The 13,417-nt window shown below is 35.7% G+C and overlaps 2 protein-coding genes across 15 annotated transcripts in view; one reads left to right on the forward strand and one right to left on the reverse strand.

The window, feature by feature from the left end:
- Nucleotides 1-3,721: 3,721 nt before the first annotated feature.
- On the reverse strand, nt 3,722-7,055 carry LOC118738461 (caspase-3-like). The gene is made up of 4 exons (XM_036469399.1): nt 6,689-7,055; nt 6,430-6,605; nt 4,911-5,061; nt 3,722-4,148 (listed from the first exon to the last, which is right to left on the reverse strand). Exons 1-4 carry the CDS (start codon nt 7,017-7,019, stop codon nt 3,763-3,765), a joined length of 1,044 nt encoding a protein of 347 aa, XP_036325292.1. The 5' UTR covers nt 7,020-7,055; the 3' UTR covers nt 3,722-3,762.
- Nucleotides 7,056-10,878: 3,823 nt separating this feature from the next.
- LOC118737515 (collagen alpha chain CG42342) overlaps nt 10,879-13,417 on the forward strand; it is a 307,736-nt gene continuing 305,197 nt past the window's right edge. For all 14 annotated transcript variants that reach the window (XM_036468080.1, XM_036468068.1, XM_036468071.1 and 11 more), the window contains exon 1: nt 10,879-11,429. The gene's annotated coding sequence lies outside the window, so the exon portion shown is untranslated. The remainder of the gene's footprint in view (nt 11,430-13,417) is intronic.

The following is a 13,417-nucleotide window of genomic DNA, read 5'->3' on the forward strand; positions in this document are numbered from 1 at the left end:
AAATTTTAGCATTTTTTTAAATTTTGTTAAAAAAATTTTTTTTTTGAACACCGCAGGGGCACCCTGTGTTTAATTTTATTCCAAAATTTTAATTCCTGTAATCCTCTACTTCTATATGGAAACAAGAAACGTCAAACCAACATTTTATATCAAATAATATATTTTTGACATTTTTTCTGTGAAGAGCTTACGCCTGGCTATGCTTTTATTAAAATTCTTTGTATAAAATTTGTCGACATAAGGGGCTTCCTGGCGGCATATAATTAATTTTTTAGGGAAATCTCTGTTTAATTCTTTTTAGTGGATAAATTGTCTTTGCAAAAGTTCACATTGCAGATTACGAATTTTTCGATTTTTGCCCACTTAGGCGGCACTGTGCAGCAGCTTTTAAAAGCGAGGAAAATTAAATAAAAGAATAAATACAAAAGATCGCTAAACATTGCCGCCTTCGGCAAGAATTCACTATTAACTAAAACAGTGGCAACAATAACCTGGATAAACAATAGGAACACCAAAATAATTTCAACAGCAGCAGCAAAACCAAGTTAGGCTGAAGCAGCAAAACGAAGGAATATTGTTGTTTGTACCCGAATATTGATGACACGATTAATCGAATAACCGATTATAATCGATTACTTTCTTTCGGATAGCGATTTTTTAAACGATATTTTTGCAAACAACCGAAATACAAGTATAAGCTTAATAGCAACTAAAAAACTCTTCTATTCTCTCTTGCTCTAACGGTTGAGTTCAATACATTTCTGATTAAAATTAGAGGCGGCAACGATTTGTTCGTAATTCGCATGGTACTTGGATCTGAATTACCTACATTGGATTGATAATTGGGGCGCCAATTATGAATGGGAGAGCGAATTACATGCCGTGGGTACGACTTAAAGTCTCAATTACTTCAAGTTTGCGATTTATTATACAGAATTCATAGTGAAAGTTTCCATTAATTAGCAAGTGATATTTTCTTAAATAAAACACTAAGTTCCGTATAACTTATTATGCAAATGGTTTTTATTGATTGTTATTTTAATCGACGTGTCAGGTTAATCGGTTAACTTCTTACGAGTAGTTGCAATAATTAACCGAACACTTTCGATTAATCAATTAACCGATTAATCGATCATACAATTTTTTTGCCATCACTATACCCGAAGAAAGGCTGAAAGATGAGTAACTATGCTTTCGCAAATGTAGTTGCAAATACGTGTATGTATACGTTGTGATATTCCTGGAAATGTCTGACTAATTCCCTCTTTGTATTCTGTTTTGCTTATAAGAACATCTACTGTTGTGGCATGCAACGCATTGCCGCAGAATATCTACATAGGTGCAAGCATTTAGGAGGAGGTATGGTGGAGTAAAGTAAATCAGTGTGAAAACCGCAACTACAAGCTTTAATACTTTGACAGCAGATAGCAATGCACTTTGCCACGCTCACACACTTTGCGATTCCTATTCAGCACACATCCGGCAGTATGTGGTGAATAATGGTCTGATTATGCATACTTCGCATAACTTAGCATAATTTCGCATAAACTTCAAACTGTAATTTCGTATGTACTTTGTATGCACACTACCTTTCATTAAACAAAAATTATAGAAATCGGTTAACGTGGTCCAAAAATATGCGGTAACATACTACATATGTATGTACACACATAAAAAATAAAAAGGTCTAAGTTAGGGTGGAGCCGAACATTAAAAATCCGGCGCAAGTATTAAATATTGTTTTTCACCTTTCTGAAAACTGCCCTTACATGGTGATAAGAGTGGTTTTACCCCTATTTCTAACAATTTCGATAGTATGTTCAGTTATACTTAATGAGATAAACTTATGTATATAGTTAGATGTGATACCTCCACGCCCACTTTCCAAAATTCTATAATAATGTTACTTATTTTCAAGGGATTGTTGTTAGTATCAATTTTGAGTAAACTAGCGTCCTTAGATGTCGAAATATCCAATTTTCAAGAATTTATGATATTTACTGTTATATTAAATGGGAGTAAGTTTATTCCGATTTTAATAACTTTCAACGTTTTGCTTTTATGTGGCAAGCACAATAACCATACAGAGTTTGGTACAAATTGGTAGAACGGTTACCGATATACATATATGTGATCATAAGTGGGCGGTGCCACGCCCATTTTCAAAAATTTTATCATAAACGTATTTCTTGGTAAAGAATTATTGCAAGCATCAATTTTGAATAAATTATCTTTAATATTTACTGATTTATCGAAGATTTCGTATTTCTTTGAATTACCGTTATATGGGATGTGGGCGTGGTTATTGTCCGATTTAAAAAAATTTCGGCCATTTGGTATGCTGTACCAAGGCCAACAACTGTGCCAAGTTTGGAAGAAATTGGTGCAGCCGTTACCAAGATATACACATGTAACCATAAGTGGGCGTGGCTACGCCCATTTTCCAAAAATTTATAATATTCTTATTTTTTGTCTAAGACTTATTGTAAATATCAATTTTGAGTGAATAATCTTCAGTAGTTACTAAAATATCGCCGTTTTCGTATTTCTGAAAATTACCGTTATATGGGAGGTCGGCGTGGTTATTGTCCGATTTTGCCCATTTTCAATACCATTCGTCCCACACCCGAAAGAAGTACACGTGCCAAGTTTCGTTAGGATATCTTAATTTTTACTCGAGTTATCGTGTGCACAGACGGACAGACGGACAGACGGACGGACGGACGGACGGACAGACAGTCACCGCTTAATCGATTTCTCTTTTCATTCTGATCATTTATGTATACATTTGTCTATATCTATCTCGATTCGTTTTGCCTGTTACAAACAACCGTTATGTGAACAAAGTTATAATACCCTTGTGCACAAGTGCGCTCGGGTATAAAAATATTTAAATATAGAAGGACCTGTCTGCACTCGGTATGAGCAACTGGCGCAAATTCGCACAGGAGGGAGGGGAGGCAATTGGAGAAGCGTTTTGGTCTCGGGCCAAACAGAAAAACGGTTGTAGTGCCAAATAAGAAGATGATGGTTAAAAATCTATTTGGCATTTCTACGATTTATGCGACTTATATTTGTAATTTACTCTATTCGTAGGATTATCAAGTCACCTAAGTAGCTACCGTTTATGAATATGCATACATACACACATACTTGTTTTTATGTAAATGTAATTTCTACGTTTATTTTAATACATATTAATGTAATTATCAGTTCTCTGTATTGCTCAATAAAAGATTAAATCGCAATGCGCTAACGTATTCAACGAAATACATATGTACATATTGCCGATGTTTTTTCAAAACCGCCCATCGACCAACTTTAAAACGGCTTATCTTACGGCACTCAAATTTTACAAGAGAGCGGAAAACGGATTTTCTTTGAAGGCATTGCTTTGAGACGTGGTATTTTCTCTAGCTTTTATTTTATAAATCTGTTGTTTTAATAACGATTTTACGATTTTTATGCAATAATTTCGATGCCTGGGGTTCAGGGTTACCAAATCTCATTTTTGCCGTAGCGGTGGTTTAGGCTGGTGGATGATCGGTTTTGCATTGACGATATGTAAGCATGTAAATGAAATGGCAAACGAAAGTAAACTCTACCGGCTTCACCAGTAATCAGGAATAGCATATAAATAAACATCATATCAGATAATAAATTTATTATTATTACGATGAAATTGTGTCTACTTATATACTACTTAATAAAAAGCCTTAACTTGAATCATGCAATAATATACGTACAAACTACTTGAAGCAATTAAATCAACTGAACTGGACCTTTTATAAAAGATAATTCTGTGTTTCTATTGAATATACGGTTGAATTTTTCATCCTCGTCATTTTCGTCTTCCACGTCTGGCATAGCAACGCCCATAGCATCCATTCTCTTGGGTTTCACTTTCAAATGGAACGTCTTCGTTAGTGTTGACATAAAATTTGGCATTTCTTTCTTTTGGTCGAACATTTCTTGCACGTGATATGATTGGTATTCGTAGGCAACTTTGCGATTGACGGCTGTGAGCAGGCGCAGTAACTCAACACCTTCAGTTTTTGCTTTGTCGTCTAAGGCAGCCTCATTTAAAACACTGCAAAGGCTCTGAATAAACCAGGAACCATTTAGGCTATGACGAAACGAGTAATGGTCTGGAAAAATAAATACATGTAAAAATAATTTTAAATTTCTACATTAACCAAAATTCGCACATGGCCAAATTTCATCTAGGACTGACAGAAAATTACTTGTTTAATTTTTTTTTAACTTTTAGCTTAGCAAAAATTAATAAGATATTCAACTTGAGAACACAAATTTGCTTAAAAGTCATTATTTCATACTATTTTCACTGAACATTGTTTAATATACTTATGTTATGAGAAGCTTTTTCATGAATAATAAATATATAAATACACTCGGAGGTCTGCTATTGCGTGCCGAGGGGCGAACGCATAGAAAATATTATTTTCATGTTTCATAGAAAATATTATTTTTCATGTTTTTTATAGTTTGTCTGAAACTGGGCTTGAACCCAGGTCCTGCATAATGGTAGTGCGCAGTTACAACACGGCGGCTGCCGTGAATTAATTCGCTACTTTGCCGAATATTGCTGATTTTAATTAAATAATTTCTCATTCATTCAATTAATTTCCAATTTAATCCCTACTACTATTACTGCTATTTATATTTTATTTTTTTTCTTTCTTTAATACCTCTACAGTCTCAGTCTTATTACTTTTATTTTATTTTATTTCTTTTAATCTTTTTAAATTTTATTGTTAAACTTTTAATTTGAGGTCAATCATTATAGAAATAACCCAGGGTTGGTTGCATGTTTGACTTAAATAAATAAATAAAATAAATAAATATTATTTATTTGTATTTTTTTACAAAAATATTTGTAAAATGCTTACCTTCAAACGTTGAATACATAACCAACATATCAGCCGTAGTTGGTATGGCATAAGTTGTAACCGGGATGTTTGCTCGTTCAAATGAATCAAAACCAGAACGGGACATCACAGTCATCATAACTGGTTGATCGACGCGCTTGCCACGACATGCCTACAAAAAAGCAATACAACGTGTATATACTTAGTGTTATTTAAACAGATCCTAACAGAAGAATTTCCAAATGATACAAGCAAAGGAAATAAATCGATTTCTTCTTGTTTAACAATCCTAATTTGATCTGATATAATTATTGATGGATTCACACCTGGGTTGTTACCCAACGCTAGGTATTTACCAATTAATGCCTACTTTCATGCCGAGTTATTGAATTGGTTTCGAGTAGATACTCATTTGGCTAACGATTACTCCCTAATGATGGCAATGGGCAAACACTTTTGTCAGCAGCTGTTAGTCTCAGTTACTTAGTCAATTAAGCAAATTAAATATTAGAGTATAAACAGCTCTATGCCGTGGCTGAGTGTTTAGAGATGCGTACTTCTACTCCACAGGACCTGGGTTCGATTCCCGGTCCGAGCAACATCTAAATTATAAAAAGTTTTTATAGACAGCACGAATTGAGAAACCTCCGAGTGTATTTCTGGCATATGCCGACTACAAAGTTATCATTCGTAAAAACAAATGCTACATTAATTCTAAATTCTCGAAATTATGTAGATACAGAAGCAAAGCGTGTGGGTCTGGCGATGAATGAGGAAAAACCAAGTATTTAAGTATCTCCTGTCATCAGACAATCAGTTAGAGCGTATGAGCCTCGGCACTCACGAGACTGGTGACAGTTACAAGTTCGTTTATTTAGAAACCAGCATGAACACCGCTAATAATGCCAGCATAGAAATCCAACGCGGAATCACTATTGTCATCAAGTGCTACTTTGGACAGAGTCGGCATTTGATAGTAAAGTCCACACTCGTCGTTCAAAAATCCCTCTCTCATTCATCATGTTCGTATGGCGCAAGGCATGTACAATGAAAACGTTTGATGTAGAGCCTCTTGGAGTATTCGAGAGTAAGATTCTGCGACAGGTTTACGGGTCTTTGCGCGTTGGCGACAGCGAACACCGCAGACGATGGAAAGATGTGCTATTTATATGGGCTTTAAAGCGATATAGTGAGGCGAATTAAAATACAGCAGCGGGCTCGGTCGTGTCGTATAAATGGAGACAAATGCGCCAGCCCTGCAAGTATTCAACTCGCTTGTGGCAGCAGAAAAAAAGGATGGCCTATTCTGCTGTGGAAAGCCCAGGTAGGTGAGGACTGTGTGCTCTGTAGAAAGCCCATGTAGTGATGGACTTGGCGTCAGTTGGCATTTGTAATTGGCGGCAGTTGGAAAATAGAAAATCAGCACAAACATAGGCGCTGAGGAGCAGCCCATAGAAATAGACGTAGCAATGCTTAGTATCATTTGTCTCTGTACCATTAGTAGATCACTGGGGAAAAGCGCAAGATTTAAAAATTTTACCTGTATAAAAAATAACTTGGGCTTATCCAGTAATGTTGGACAATTTTGTCCGAGGAATGGCTCCCACAGCTCTTCAGTTGAGTAAAATTCATCGGTTGCGCATATTCTGCCCTTATCTCCATGGGTCATAGCAACAAGCACGAAACAATCACTTTGGCTGTGATCCTCAGCAGCAACTATGGTGAACAAAAAATTATTTAATCGTTACTATTAGCTTATCGTTACTACCAGCTTATCTCTAGAAATTAGTTTACCATACCTGATTTCAGAAGTTTTGTTATCTTTCCCACTTTTAAGTCGTTGTAAACGCGCACTTCAAATCCATAATTCTCTAAAGTTGATGTAACATCGCTCCGGTCTTTCTCGGTACCTTTACGAATAGTTTGTCCCCTTAAGTATTTGTGATTGAGTACGATGGCGAGACCGGTATTTGGATTACTGGTTTTATAATCCACCTCTGCAGTAGGCCGTGAGATAATAACTTGGCTTTTTGTTGCACTGGAATTATCGGCTTCTGCTTGTAATTTTGATGTAGACTGGTTTTTTTCGGTTTTCTTACTGCCGAAAAAGAAGATATCCTGTTCATCCATGCTAAATTCTTGTTTAGGGCAGCTTTTTTGTTTTGGAAGATCTAAATAAAAATACTTTTATTTTTACAAGCAAAGGACTAAATACTTTCTTACACTAAATTTTTACTAATGAATTTAATAAAGCCCGTGGAACTAAAATGTAGTAGTTAAAGTGTAGGTTGCCATGAGACATGACAAGGATGGACTGCAAGTTTTGACTCTTGACACGTCTCGATAGAAATATTTTTAGTACATAATTCCTTTATAAAAACATATATGTAACTATAGTGGTTTGGTAAGGTTAGAAAAACGAGTATGAGTCTTCATACTTCCACTGGGAGTATACATACATATTTGCCCATTATGAATGCCTTCTATGAGTAAAAGGAGGCGGTACATCCATCTGAGAGGGGCTTTGGAATTTTCGATTTAAGATTAACGATGAGCTGTATAAGCTTTAAAACAATATAAACATATGAGGGATTCATAACGGTGTCGTAAGTGTCGTATAACTAGAGAACTTGAAACCTCAACCAAGTATTTTTTAAAACTGCGAAAATGCATACTATTACTTTGATGATACTTTGCGAACCGCCTTATTACATTCCTCAGGCGTTTAAAGTTTACGACATACAACAATACGACACTTACGACCCCGTTGTGAATACCCCAATATGCAGCGATTTAAAATTCAGCGGCTCCGCTGGCTTGGCAAAATCGCTTAGGCGGTTACAGCGCCAATAAAGAAGAAGAAGACATCCATCTAACCTGGCTTATATCGAAGTGTTATTACACTAAGTAGTTTCTGTAGTCCGTTAGTTTCACTTACTTATCTCTGTCCGTGGGGAAAAATCAACAGGCCAAGTGATTGAGTCACCCAGTCTGGAGAGCCTGACATTGACATAGGAAATAGTAAATCGATTCCTCTTATTATTCATCCCGACAACGTATGCAGATAAAACTTTTTGGTATAAGTCAACATAATTTTTTACGTAAAAAGTTCATTTGGTGTGGCTAGTGGCACTTATGGTTACTATATAAGTACATATATGAAATAAGACTTGTCCGGTTAACTTAAATTTTAGTTCTCTCAAGCGCAGCAATATTTATGTAAAGCTACTAATAAGTATTGTGTAGAAACTATAGTTCAACGACAAGATTTACCAAAGCTTAACTGATTTCCCTAGCAACATTTACGAAGCCAATCCACCATCTCGATTGCCTTATTCATCTGAAAAAGTAAACTTTTTGTACGCAACTGCATTGTCCACACCTGCTTTTACTGTGCGAGTTACTTTTTAGCCAATATTAAGGTGGTCTCTTTCAACATTTCGTCTCTTTTGTAAGCTACTTACACATGTAGATATGTATGTATTTACATATGTATATAAATAACTTTGCCAGCGGAGCATTTTACGCCCAATAACGGAAACACTTAGCAAAACATCATCAATTCAAGGGTGAACAGCCCGTCGCAAAACAACTTCTTGCCGTTGAAGGGTGTTGGGTGAACGGAAAGGGGTTGAAATTCTCGGAAATTAGAAAAATGTATTGCAGACATTTTGAGGAAATGTGCGAAATTTCCATATTGCTAATAAAATCTGATTAGCTAATAAAATCGTAATAACAGTAAAGATGCAATACAACAACCATGAGACGGCATAGTACAAAGTGTCTACAATTTGAGTAGCGAAGAAAAGAAGTGCACAGGTGAAGGAATTACATAAATTTGTATGTGTGCAGAAATCCTTTGATCAGTTTGACCAACGGCAAGAGTTGACGAACATTGAGGTTTTTTTTATTATAAATAATAAAGATAAGCAAGGTATTCTACTGAGTCCTAGAAGATTCTTGCAAACATGTTTACGGCTTACTGAATTATGGACGAGTATATAATTCATTTTAAAAAGTTAAATTAGGCTGCGATCAAAAAACGACACTAAGCCGCAAAAAACAAGTTAGAGTACCGCTGTCTTCACAACTTTTATGCATATACGAAAATTTTACTTCAACAAATTACTATTTTTGAAAAAATATTTATATTCACAGTATACAAAGATAGAGAAGTAACATATATAAGAAATCATATCTAAACCAAAAGAGGTGTGGAAGATATCCTTATACAAATACGCGCTGATCAATTCAAAAATAAAATTGGGGTATTCTCCAAATCTAGCGAAGCCATTGCACGTAGCACGGACTTCGAGAATACCCCTAATGTATTTGTGATTTGCTTCGCTGAACTGACACGACGTGAGTTGAGGTGACTTGAGGTAAGGTAGTTGAGTTGAGTTGGGGTGAATTGCGGTGCCGTGAGTTGAGGTGAGTTAGGGTGAGTTGAGAGAGGTGAGTTGAGTTTAGGTGAAGTGAGGCCGTTTGATTTTTTCTGCAAAGAAAAAAAAACTCAAAAGTTAATTTTTATTTCTGGGTGAAAAAATAACGCTCAAGAAAGGGGTTTTATTTTCGATCAAAATAATAAAACTTCAAGAATAATCATTATTTTTGACAAAAAAAATAAGACTAAAATAATAATGATTATTTCTGATCAAAAATATAAAACTCATAATATAATGATTATTTTTGATCAAAAAGCAAACAAGTCACAAAATAATGAGTACTTCAGAGCAAAAAAGAACACTCGTAAAATGAGTTTTATTTTTGATCAAAAAAATATAACCCGAAATATATTTTTTTCTTTAGCGATTAATTTCAAATCGAAATGTAATTCTTAGTTATAGTTTTTATAGATATCGCTCAAACATTTTGAAATCGTAAAAGATACATACAGAGCTAGAAAAAACATGCACATTTATATACTCGAAATTGTTCTACGATATTTTGAACATTGTGATTTTTTTCATTGAAATTTTTGAAATAATCATTATTTTCGATCGCTGTTTTAAACACACGGTTGCCACGGTTGGTAAATTTCTACCAAAATAGATAACTTTTAAACTGATTGTTAACTTGGTTTTCATTTTGTAAACTTTCGCATACAAAAAATTGATTTGCATTAATTGAGAAAAAGTTTGAGTTATGTATGGAACGAAATTTTTTATGTTATTGTTATGACCAATTGAGTAGGTACGTCAAAGTTTTAAGCGCAGTAGTTGAAGAAATTATTATGCGATGAGCTTTATCACTAACGTGTGAAAAGGTCGTAAGTGCACATACCAAAAATTTGGTAACTTTTCCTAAAGATTTTGGTAGGAAAAAACTGAGCCCAGTGGCAACAATGATTACACAGCCGAAGAAAAAAAATAATGCCGGCATGGCCGGCTGGCAATGCCATACAATTTGAGAGCGCAAAACACAAATTTGTACCTACAAAGATTAGTATAAACATACGGAGCGCCACAATGATAGAAAATTTGTACTCAGATTTTTATAATTGATTTCCCAGAAGTTAAAGGTATTTAACAAAAAATAAAATAAACTAAGACATGTATGAATATAAATTTATTATAGCTATCATAAATCTGATATAGTCAGCCGAAAAAAGGGAAACAAATAAAATAATCCGTACCCAAGCGGGTGAGGAAGACATGTGAAAAACCTGGTGAAAAGAATTGAGCAATTATATTGAGTACTAATTTCCAGAAATATTTTACAGCGACAGTGAAGTGAAAAATTACTATTTCGTTCAAATAACACACCGTTTATGGTTAGACATTTGCTTATGGTAAGCTATAACTCAGAACCACATGATGCCCACCAGTTGTACGCTAAACAGAGTTGTTTTGATACAATGCTCTCGCGCTCACATTGAACGAGCAACCAGCTGGCTCTCATGGCACACGAACAAATTCTCTGCCAACAATTTTGGTCGCATAGACCGGGCAGTGGCAATATTTTCACTCAGTTTAAGATTTAACGTGGTATAGAACGGAAGTGCTAGTGACGGTCACGGACTCAACGCAGGAAATTCCATGTTATTCGAATAAAGTGCAGCCGACGCAGAACGCAACAACAAAGTGTAGCCGCGCTGTTAATAAATAATAAAATTATTTGCGGCAAGTGATACAAATTACAGCAGAAGGCAATGTGCGTGTAAGGAAATCAAAATATTTATAACCAATAAGAGAAAAAATTAAATAAATAAAAAAAAAGTTAAGTGCTCAAAAATGTGAATAAAAAAGCGTAAGCACAGTGTTAAGTGTATTGTGTATAAGAAAATGAAATAAAAAAATTTAAAATTGTGTCTGTAAATTATTCAGTAAGCATAAGATTATAAAAATGCGTAAAGTAAGTCAATAACATAATACCAACAACAACAACAACCACAACATCATAAAGTGAAAGGCAATGAAAACAAAAACATAAAAAAGTGTTGTACAATACAGGGTGGATTTTAACAAAATAAAATACATACAACAAAAAAGAAAAATGCGTGACAGCAACAGCCATTTTTGAGCGCAGCTGAATTTTCAAGTAAGAACCACATAAACTACAAAAACAAAAATTATAACAACAAGTAGTAAAACCAATTCAAGCAGATGGCTGGCAAAAAGAAAACAAATACTCGATGCCAAAGGAGAATGTGTGTGTGTGTGGGAGGATTTAGTATGAATGGTGTGAATAAAGAAGCAACCAAAAGGACGTACTTATATAAATATGTACATACGTACATACATAATATAAACACAACTGCGGAGCGTCGCGTTATAAAAGTGTGTCCTGAACGGAAGCGCTATACAATGCATGAATGTGGGCGTTCGTTTTAAGTGGCCGTGCGACTGTGTGTCCATGACATTTGCTGTGCTAAGCTCATGACCACGTCCATATCAGTGTGTTGAGTCAATTCTCTTTCCTATTTAGCGCTTTATTGGTTTGGGCAGATATCAAAAACTTTACCGATTGCCTCTATCCTTTGGGTAGTTACAGCAATTGCGCATCCTAAGTGCTTGGGCGCCATTGCTTTCGTTCTCCATCTATGGGTTTCGAGTCAAAGAATATTTTTACTGAAACGTGCGCGAACAGGGACATATGTATATATATATATATATCATCCAGTGAACAGTTCTCTTAAAGAACCCCAAAGCTATCTCACCTTCGAAATCGTTTCGGTTTCTGCGCCAAATAAAAGGACGGGATTGATGAGATATTCGTAGAGCGTTCTTCGCGAGAGAGGCCTCCGTTTCTCAATTGTCTACCGAGCCCAAAATGGACCTGTTTGCATGAGTTACTTCCCGCTTGAATTTTAGGCTGACAATGTTGGTGATGTTAATGCTATATTCGGATTTGTTGGCGCACTCGCTTTCATTGTCCACCCATAGGTGCCGGGTCAAAGGATAATTTCACCCTGTACTAGCCAACACAATCGTTGTATGTATTTGTTTGTGTTTAAGCATGGCATTATCTTTGCTTCAGTGCCCATAGTTCACATGGTCTTACGTAGAGTAGGTTTCTTGAAAGCTGGCTGTGCCATTTTATCTTTGTTCAACGTCGTCCGCGTTTTCTCCGCCATACAAAAGAACGGACACCATTTGAGCTTTGTAAAGCGTAATTTTTGTTGGTCAGTTTCGTACCAAGTCCAAAGTAGCACCTGTTGGTTAGAGCTATTCTTGGCTGGGTCCTAAGCAGGCAGTGATATAGCCAAATTTAACTTACAACAGTGATGTGAGTCCCAATACGCCAAGACTATTTGTTTGTTGACAGGTTAGACCAATCTCTTTTGCCTGATTCTTTAAGCTGGAAAATGTGGGGACAGTATATTCTATTGGACCTTATAAGGAACTGGAGGATCTCTTTGGAATCCTAATAATCGACCATGTGTTCATCAAAGCAAGTTTTGCCTAACTTATGGAACATACGGCTAACTAGATTTTCGTCACCGACTTTGAACAGCTCAGTCCGTATACTGTCAGCTCCGGGGGTTGTTGTTTTTATCCGCATACGGAACGAAGATACTGGGATCCCAGTGATCATTTACTTACATGTGTCCTCGTGATGTCTGCGTTTAAGCAATATTGAGTCTCGAAAGCGAAAGTACTCGGTGTGATGTGTGTATATACTGCAGCAATTTCGACTAGCCTTAGACTAGACTGGAGTTCTATAGTCAGAGAAATTATTCTTCTGGCGGACTACCTCTGTTAACTGCAATTTCTACATTCGTGTTACTATTAAAGTAGTCTGCTTATAGCAAGGAATACGCAATTTTTCGTGATACGCTTGCCAGCTTATCTCTTTCTGTCGCATATGACCTTAGGCCTAAATGCAGGCTATTTATTTTACCCACAGAATTACGTATACATACATATGTGCATTTATGAAAATATGTACATATTTGTAAATTATCTGCGTACAAATTGGCTGCACAATTAATAGCCAGGAATTAATATGCAAAGCCTCTAAACCTTGGCGTCGTAAAACGAACGAACTAAGGCTATAACAAAATTTGAGCAATGCAATTCGTTGAC

This window comes from Rhagoletis pomonella, unplaced genomic scaffold (genome assembly GCF_013731165.1).
Source record: "Rhagoletis pomonella isolate Grant_MI unplaced genomic scaffold, Rhpom_1.0 Rhpom_scaffold_00004, whole genome shotgun sequence".
Lineage (NCBI taxonomy): Eukaryota > Metazoa > Arthropoda > Insecta > Diptera > Tephritidae > Rhagoletis > Rhagoletis pomonella.

Coding starts and splice junctions, on each gene's coding strand:
- LOC118738461 (XM_036469399.1), bottom strand. CDS start 7,019: ATGGATGAACAGGATATCTTCTTTTTCGGCAGTAAGAAAACCGAAAAA. Junction 6,606..6,688: donor AACAAAACTTCTGAAATCAG/GTATGGTAAACT, acceptor TGTTCACCATAG/TTGCTGCTGAGGATCACAGC. Junction 5,062..6,429: donor CCAAGTTATTTTTTATACAG/GTAAAATTTTTA, acceptor GCTTTTTTGTAG/GCATGTCGTGGCAAGCGCGT.